Source organism: Zalophus californianus, chromosome 10 (genome assembly GCF_009762305.2).
Source record: "Zalophus californianus isolate mZalCal1 chromosome 10, mZalCal1.pri.v2, whole genome shotgun sequence".
Lineage (NCBI taxonomy): Eukaryota > Metazoa > Chordata > Mammalia > Carnivora > Otariidae > Zalophus > Zalophus californianus.
In genome coordinates, this window is record NC_045604.1 from 3467547 (window position 1) to 3477017 (window position 9471).

At 40.1% G+C, this 9471-nt stretch overlaps 1 protein-coding gene across 1 annotated transcript; it reads right to left on the minus strand.

The window, feature by feature from the left end:
• Positions 1–7945: 7945 nt before the first annotated feature.
• On the minus strand, positions 7946–8890 carry LOC113933402 (olfactory receptor 10K2). Its single transcript, XM_027613442.1, has one exon. It carries the CDS (start codon positions 8888–8890, stop codon positions 7946–7948), a length of 945 nt encoding a protein of 314 aa, XP_027469243.1.
• Between the last annotated feature and the right edge of the window lie 581 nt (positions 8891–9471).

Below are 9471 nucleotides of genomic sequence, written 5' to 3' on the forward strand. Positions count from 1 at the left end.
TTTAGAAATGTTTGCTACTATAGTGTAGTCTATATAATGCAAAAAAAAAAAAAAATAGCCAAGACTTACAAAAACAAAGAAATATAGTGCTGCCTGTATTAAAATGGGATATTTAGGCTTTATAGCAAAAAACATTACCAATGATAAGGGGTTTGGTTTATAACGTATATAGTTTAATTCATTAGGAAGCTACCATAATTTGAACATATATATATAATATTTATGTAACATTATCTATAAATATTAAGATAACTAAGGGAAGAAATAGAAAATCCATAGTCCTTGTGGGAAGTTTCACACACATTCTTGGTCACTGATAGAAAAAGCAGAGCGCAGATTCATAAGGATACAGAAGCACTGAACAATGCTAAACTTTTTATTTAGGAAAAAAAAATGGCAAAATGCTTCATCTAACAATTGCAGAATGTATATCCCTTTCAAAGGCACAGGGACATTTACTACAAGCTGGACAATAAAGTAATTTCAACTCACATCAAAGGATTAAAATCACACAAAACATGCTTTTAGCCTATACTGTGCACATGAATAACAACAATGAAATAAAGCCCCACAAGGGCAGACAAGTTTATTCCTTTTGCTCACTGATCCATGTCCGGTGCTACAAAGATGCGTGGTAGGTAACAATCAATAAATATTTGCTGAATAAATAAATAGGAAGTATAAATGGAAAATCCCCCATACGTTTGGAAGTTAGGAAGTATACTTCTGAGTAGCTACTAGTTTAAGAATTCTTTAGTGAGAAAATATTTTTAGAATATTGCATAGGAGACTTGTGAGATCCAGCTACAGTAGTACTTAGAAGGGAATCCACAGCCATAAATACCTACAGCAGAAAGGAAGAGGGACTGAAAGCTACTTGCATAGCCTTAAAATCATATGTTAGAAAAAAGACCTAAAAACAAAGAGTATAAAAGGGAAAAGAATGGTTATGGTACGGGTAGGGATTGAAATAGTTTAAATAGAAAAGAAACTTAAAATAGAGATGATTAGCAAAGTCAAAAATTGTTCCTCTCAGAAAAACTGATCTGATAACTCTCCAATAAGACCGATCAGAGACAGAGAAATTCAATAAATGTTATTAGAAATGATAAAGGGGATATGACCACAGATGCTATGGGGAATAACATGTTAATAAGAGCATACTGGGAAGAATGTTACCTCTCCACTTATGAGAGTTAGGTGAAAATCAATGAAGTCGCAGTAAAATAAACCTTAACACGATCCATTCTGGAAGATATGAGCATTTATTTAAACATTAAACAATTGAATCATTTATAAGCCATTCGATAAAGAAATAACCAGGCCCAAATGGCCTCCACAATTTCAATGATTCACAAATTCTTCAGAGAACATGAAGAGAGAATACCTCCCAAGTCATTTTATGAGACAAGCATGATCTTGATATCAAAACTCAATGATGGGTTATATAATGTCAGATGGGACTCATAAGAGTGGAAAGTTCATACCTCTGTGTACAGACACACACGCGCGCACACACGCACACGCACGCACACACACGCGCACACACACACACACACACGCACACGCACACACATGCATGGACACACACACACACCCATGCACACACATGCACGTTAGTACATAACGGATATTAGCACTATTTTAAAAGATAAAACGGCCTACATTAAGTTTAACCCCCAAAATGCAAGAGTTTTTTTTTTGACATTAGGACAATTGTAATATAATTTCCCACCTTAACTAATTAAAGAATGATGATAAAAAATAATCATTCATAAAAAGAAATTGTATCAAACTAGAAATTGTAAGCTATCTCTTAATCTGGTGCCTATACAAAGAATCTAGAACAGGTATCAAATCTAATAGTAAAGTGTCAGAAATTTTCCCTTAGAGATAAATACCAATAATAGCCCATTAATACCACTTCCATTCAATATCTCACATGATGGTCCAGAGAATATAATAAAAGGATAAAAAGAAATAAAAGGAACAAAGATTGGGAAAGAAGAATCAAATTGTCATTACTTGCAAATGATGCTCTTATGTGTGACGGGGTCCAAAAGAATTTACAAAGAATTTATTTGAATTTGTCAGAATATTTAACAATTTTATTAGATTAAAAAAATTGTTTTACAGATCTATTGCATTTCCAAACATTCCAACAAGGAATTTGAGGGGGAAAAAAGACACCATTTTTAAATCCCCAAAATAAAAATAAATCTAAAAAATTATATGCCAGACTTCTGCAGGGACAACTACAAAATCTTATTACGAGCCGTTAGAGAAGGGCTATATTAAGGAAGACATGGCAGACTTACGCATGTGAGGACACAGCACCTGATCCAAGCTGTGTTTCACATCCCCGGGCTAGAGAAGTGTTCATGCTGTGATGCTTCGGACAAATGGTTAATACAGAGGGAGTAATTCCAACAGCGTTTGTGCAGAATTCACTGTTTTTAGGCACTGTTATAACCTTACATTTATTAATTCAACGTAATCCTCACATCAACTTATCATATGAATAAAACTGTATCACAACTGAATACATGAGGAAAGTGATAGACAGAGAGGTTAAGTAACTTGCCTAAGGTCACACAGCTGCTAAGTAAAGGAGCTGGACCCAGACAGGAAGACTACAGAATTCACGCTCTTACTTTGTACACAGTGCCCTCCTCATATGAGTTAAAGAAAAGAAAAAGTAGGACTTAGTGAAATTAGTGAAAAATTGTGGAAGAAATACAAGAACAGTCAATCTATGGGTGAAGAAAGGCAAATGAGCAAGATATGAGTAATGATAAAAAATATTAACTAAAGTAAAATATTCTGTCCGTTTTACTGGCAAAAGTAAAACAGTTGATACTTTCATTTTTGGCAAGGATGCTGAGACCCGGTTCTCATGGATTGCTGTGGAGGGGTGGACCGCTGCACTTTTCTGAAGTCTCTTTGGCATTAGCAACCTAAAACAAGCATGATCCTGCTCCCTGGCTCAGCAACCCTGCTTCAGTCCCTGCTAGCAAGAATCCCCAGTCACTTATGAATAATCCTGGCTATCATTTGTTGTCCTGATAGAGGTCAGGAAATTACTGACAGCTTTGCACACGTTGTCTTGTGTAATCCTTATGACCATTTCCGTGTTAATTCAGTTGCTTGCACAACTGAACATTTCTCTAAAATATTTTTATATAGTTGCTACACTTCCTTTTTCTGATTTTCTTGTTCACTCGTGCTTTTTTATTTTTTTAATTGGCTTTACTTTTATAGTATTTTTCTATATTTATATTTCTATAAAGAAGTAATTATTTTTATGTGTTTAAATATTTTTGCTCCTTTTGTCCCTTATTTTAATTAATAACTAATTGATATTGGAGAAATCATTTATACACTAAAATCATTTGCTGTGTTTACTACTTCTGCTTTCATGTTTTGGAGAGTTCCTCACGATCAGACGAATTTACTTAAATTGTCTTTTAAATTTACTCTATTTAAAAATATTGTAACAGCTGATCAATTTTTAGAATAAATTGTGTGAGATAAAAATCTAACTGGCATCCTTTTAATATTAAATGATGTGCACTTCTTTTAAAATAACCCTTCCTCAATTATTTTGCTGCATAATAATATTACTTTGGGATTTTCCATTCTGTGCTTTGATCTGTGGGTCTAATTTCCTTTAATATTACATTAATTAATTAATTAATTTTTTAAGAAAGATTTTATTTATTTATTTGACAGAGAGAGACACAGCGAGAGAGGGAACACAAGCAGGGGGAGCGGCAGAGGGAGAAGCAGGCTCCCCGCTGAGCAGGGAGCCCGATGCGGGGCTCGATCCCAGGGCCCTGGGACCATGACCTGAGCTGAAGGCAGATGCTTAACGACTGAGCCACCCAGGTGCCCTAATGTTACATTAATTTAATGATTATCATTCATTTTGCATTTTACTTTTTGGGCGAGTAACACTTACCACTGCTTTTTTCAGAATATCCTTGGATGTTCATCTGCAGTTAGTCTTCCCTTAGAAATGCAGGGGCATTTATCACACTATCAAAAAATAGATATTTGATTGGAACTGATTTGAAGTTAAAGATGAAATAGGACTAATTGGTAACTCTACAGAATTGGGACATCTGTTCCTTGCACATAGTGTGTTTCTATATTTACTCAGGTTTTATTCTGTATCCCTCAGAAAAGAGTCTTCTTTATATTTTAACAAAGTAAAAATTTTATTTTAATAGGTCTTGACTAGAAATTGTTAAATGTATCTCTAGATGTTTTGTGAGGTAAATAATTTATTCTTCCCATATTTGCAAACACCTTCCGTTGACCTTCTTCACAGCTGTGTTGAGCTCCAGGAGGAACACATATATCCCAGATCTGCCCCTTTCCTCCTGAGATCCTCATTTGCAGGCTATTTAAGGATTTGCTCTTAAAACTTTCAGAGCCCTGTGGACGCAGACAGGGCAGCCAGCACATTTTTTTGCTCCTCTGCATGCACTCTATGGAGCTCACATCTCCTACAAATTCATTCTGAGTTGTTGCTCCACTGATTGCTGCCAGTGATGTTTCTTGGTCTCTTGCCAAGCAGAGACACAACATCTGCTCTGTGGACCTGTTATCATATCCCCTGGGAAAGATTACTGCATTACACTTGATGCAAGTTCTTTCCACCTTGCTCATAAAGATTCGTCAGGGGAAATGAGCAGCTTTCTTGACTGAGATATATGAAGGAAAAAGCCAAAGCAAAAAGCAAAATCATGTTCCAAAAGGTTTTCCATAAAGGAAAGTTCGAGATAAAGTGGAATCGTGGGGAAAATCATCTCAGGAAGGGCAAAAGTTTTTCGGGGAAAAGATATAGGAAGTCATCTCATGGAGCATGGAACGAGTTTGAATTAACACATGAAGGCTGAGTCAGTGCAGAAGGGAGAGGAATAATCTGCTACAAGATGGGCATTTCTGGAACACTGTTTTTTGCCGTGCGCTGATCTCTCTCGTCCTGTTAGACATACGTTGTCTGTATTTCTGGTCCCTGGGCTCAGAGCCTCATTGAGAAGGTGAAGTTGTGCCCCAGTCACATTTTAATCGCCGGGAGAGAAGGAGGAGGGTGGTCCGCCTACAAACGGGTGCAGGGTGATTTTCTGAGCAACTGTCTTCTCAAATGCAGATGTCCTGGCAAGATGTGCAGAGCTAAGCTGGCCCATGCAAAATTCCATCTCTTATTGCACAGTGGCTGGTTTTCTGAAAATGTGTGAAACCACTGGTATCTCATTAAAATCATCAAGAGAGATGAGAAAAGCATCAGGAGTTTAGGAAAAAAATGATGTGTTGAATTTTGTCTCTGAGTATAAATACCTAGTCAATCTGATCAACTCTCGATCCTTGTGAATGTTAATATTTTTATAAATTAATGAATAGGAAAACAAAAATTTTCATTTTAAAATCATCTTTCACTGACTTCTGTGGAACAGAACTCTGTGAGGTGGGAGGCTCTTTGTTGCCTGGGCTCAAACTGACTCTTCCCTCCTCAGCTGAATGCCTCTGTTGGGGGCGGGGTGGGTTTTAACTGCTGTCTAACCATAGTTCAGTCTCCTCTAATATGTAGATATCTTAGGTTTATATGCTCAAAATTACATTTTCTTGAATAGCGGTTGGCCTGCTCCGTGTTAGAGGGTGTCCTAGAAAATCAGTCTTAATGCACAAGGCCAGCCCGAGAGGCCACAAATCCACTTGCCGTGTTATTACATTGTGTTACAGCCAAGGTCACAGAAGTTCCCTGATCCCTAATTCTGCCTTGGTTTGGCCTTTCCCATGATGTATTCATGGACCACGATACTGAATGGAAACAAAGAAACAAACATGAATCTTTGTTATTGGCTGAATTTATGACTGTAAACTTAGCTGAAATAATACCTTAGTCTGAAGGCCTAAAGGGCTTTGCTTTCTCACTAAAGCCAACCCCAGATCTGAGGATCTTACCACTTTCTTGCAAGATACAAAGGACTACAGAGTGTGTGTGTGTGAATGTGTGTGAAAGAGGGAGGAGAGGATGTTCAGTTCTAACCCATGAGGTCAGGCCCAAGGTCAAATGAATTCTTTGGTCACATAAGAAAACGAGTAAGGAAGGAGTGTCAGGAGAATCATCTAACACATGTGACCTTTTAACACACAGTGACCCTACCCACTTATCAGTGTTCTGGTATCTGCCTCCAAGTAGCAGTGTCCACAAGTCATGGCCAAGACCAGAGGAAGAGGGGGAGGTTTTCTTAGGCCTCCACCCCACAGTACCTATCATATTAGGATGGGGATGAGTGACACACTATGAGGTGAAGGCCATTTGTCTCATCCTTAGGAGTTTGTCTTTTCCACAGATGTCACCTTGCATAGTCTTCTGCTGCTGGAGATGAATACATATGCATTCTACCCTCTCTTAATTAAAAAGATCATATCTTCATGAGAGGTCATGTGAGAGCACTGCAGGGGCCTTAAGAAAGGAAGCAGATGATGTGGGCTCAGTATTAATTCTACTCACTAGTGGGCTAGAGGTTTTAATTCTCTGGCAGTCAGTTTCTCACCTCTAAAATATGGATCCTACTGTGTACTGCCCAGGCTGTCCAAAGTGCACATCAGGTAACAATTTTGAGAGAGCCAGCACATACTGCAGGTTTGAAGAATTAACACATGGAACGAACGGACTCACGCGGGGGTTATCAGTTTATTTCCTTTTCATGGGACACTTGACAGGCTGGGGGCCTGAGCTGAGCAACAGGCCCAAGGAAGGGAGAACTTGATGACCAAAGAAATTAATTTTGCTTTAGTCTCTGCTCTTCGGGCCCCTCTCTCAGCAAGTCTCAAGCTTCAAAGAGATGGCGGTTGACTTACAGCCTTGCAGACAAGCTCAGCATCCCACAACAAGCAGGGGCTATGAATGAGACATCCCATCCCCTCCTCTTGCTTCAAGCCTTGGCAAGGACATGTCATTGATGAGCATCTAGTGGAAGAAAAGGGAGAGATGTGGAAACAAAATGATTCAGTCAGAAGACCTTTATTGACCAGTGGATCTTGATGGGAGCATACAGCCAGGAGGCAGCTCTCTGCACAGAGCGGATGCCCTGTTTGTTCTCACTCCTGCAGGAAGGAAAGAAAATGAAAATGGCTAACAGAAACTCGGGTCTCAAATGCACATTAGACTCTGGAGCTCATGGAGAACAGAAACTGTTTGCTCTTTACACAGGGATTTCTATTTGCTGAATAGTTAATGAAAAGGGTTAAGCTTAGCCTGCCTTTCTTGGCCATGCTGTGAGATTTTAAGAGTTCTCTTTAACCCATGCTTCTCTGAGTATCCTCAAGGGATGCTAGCCAAATTTAGATTTATGTCAGTGCATAGAAAATTGGAAAAAAAAGTCTGCTCCCATAATACATTAGAAACACAGAAATGGGTAACTTCTTGTATAATTTTCTTGCTTGAACTTTACTTCGATATATCTTAAGCACCAAACATCGTCACACCCATTTAAAAATGTTATGTCATGTAAGCATTGTGGTCTGTCTGTATTGAAAGACTGAAACTCAGGAAACATCCTCAAAGGGAGAGATATGGAGACAGGAGCTTCCTGGGTCCCTGAAACAGAGAGTCAGGGCCGTGAAGTATTTTTCAGGGTTGGATTCCCATCTGACTGAGACTGAATAATAGTATTTGCCAGAGCCTAGAATTCTGAACACATACAAGCTTTCCTGTAATAGCCATCAATTATTTTTCCCTCAACTGAAAAAACCTCAATGAGCAATAACGGATGTGATTACAGCAAGATGTGTTTTTCTGAATTTTATATATGGAAATGAAGGAAATGATCTCTGTTCTTGAAAACTCTGCTCTCTTGCTTGATCACTTCTGCTCTGGGAATTTTTCCCTGTACACCTTGCACTTTACTGTTTGGAAAGAGCAGGATATTGATTAACGTTGTGGCAGGGAAATGGTTCTTCCCACAGCTCTACGAAGCGCTGACCTGAATTCTTTATTTCTGAGGCTGTAAATCAGCGGGTTGAACAGTGGAGTGAGGATGGTGTAGGAGACAGATATGAGAGCATCTTGGCTTGAGGAGGAGGTGGACTTGAGCCTTAAGTAGATGAAGGAGGCACAACCATAATGGATGGTGACAACAATGAGGTGGGATGCACAGGTGGAGAAAGCTTTGTACCTGCCTAATGTGGAAGGGAACTGGACTATGGCAGAAATGATGTGAATATAGGATACCAAAATCAGTAACAGGGGGACAATGAGGACCAATGCACAGAGCATGACGATGACAATCTGACTCAAGTGGGTATGGTGAGATGCCACTTTGAGGACAGGGGAGATGTCACAGAAGAAGTGATGGAGCTGATTGGAAGAGTGGAAAGGCAGGTGAAATACCATGGAGGTGATAATCTGTGCAATAGTAAAGCCACACGCACAGGCAGCAGCCACTAGTCCCACACACACCCGATGTCCCATGAGCTCCGTGTAGCGCAGAGGGTTACAGATGGCCACGTAGCGGTCATAACCCATGGCTGCCAGCAGGAAGGAGTGAGAGCAGCCAAGGAAGAGGAAGGTGAGCATCTGGATGGCACAGCCCAGGAAGGAGATGGTCTTCTTCTGGGCCAGCAGGTCCACCAGCATCTTGGGTACAATAACGAAGGTGTAGCAGGTCTCAGAGCAGGAGAGGACAGCAAGGAAGAAGTACATGGGGATGTGAAGGGCTCTGTCCAGCACGATGGTGGCAATGGTGATGGCATTGGTGCCCAGAGTGAACAGGTAGAGGGGCAGGAAGGCTATGAAGAGCAGTTGCTGCAGCCCGGCCAGAGAAGAGAAGCCCAGGAAGATGAACTCCCTCACCAGGGTCTCATTGCCTCGCTCCATGGAAGATTCATAATTTGGAGACAATCCAAGAGAGGAGGAGATAGTGTCAAGATAAACCTCTGAAAACTAGTAGAATCACAAGAAATTGTTCATCATTGAGTAGGTGTTAAGATCTGAGTTCTGAATTCATTATTCCCCCTCCATCCAGTTTATTTTTAAGACAGGAAGAGGTGTCTAAAATCAGCCAAGTGCATGTCCAACTTTTCATCTCCACAGTCATTCTAACACCACAGGCAAACGGTTCTGGACTTTCTCAGACCCAACTATCCCTTCATCTGCTCTTGCAGGATGCAACTGTCATTCACATTCCTCGCCCCTCACTCGGTTTATCATGCAAACCTGGCCTTTTGGTTTGCTTGTCCTCACATATGCCCATACCCTCAGTTGCAGAGTAAATCGTTTTAACATGCTACATTGAGAGGCGACTTTTCTATGATCCTCAGCAGCTTCTCATTAGCATTCCCCTTATACTTACAGTCCGACTCTTAGTTCCCATCTCGCTATAACCTGGACCTGCATTCTCCTTGCCCCTGTTGGCCACACTTCTTGGCATGGTCATTGGCTCCACCTTTGCATACTCT

Bases quoted from the DNA above. Each gene is read 5' to 3' on its own strand.
- LOC113933402 (XM_027613442.1), bottom strand. From the start codon at position 8,890: ATGGAGCGAGGCAATGAGACCCTGGTGAGGGAGTTCATCTTCCTGGGC.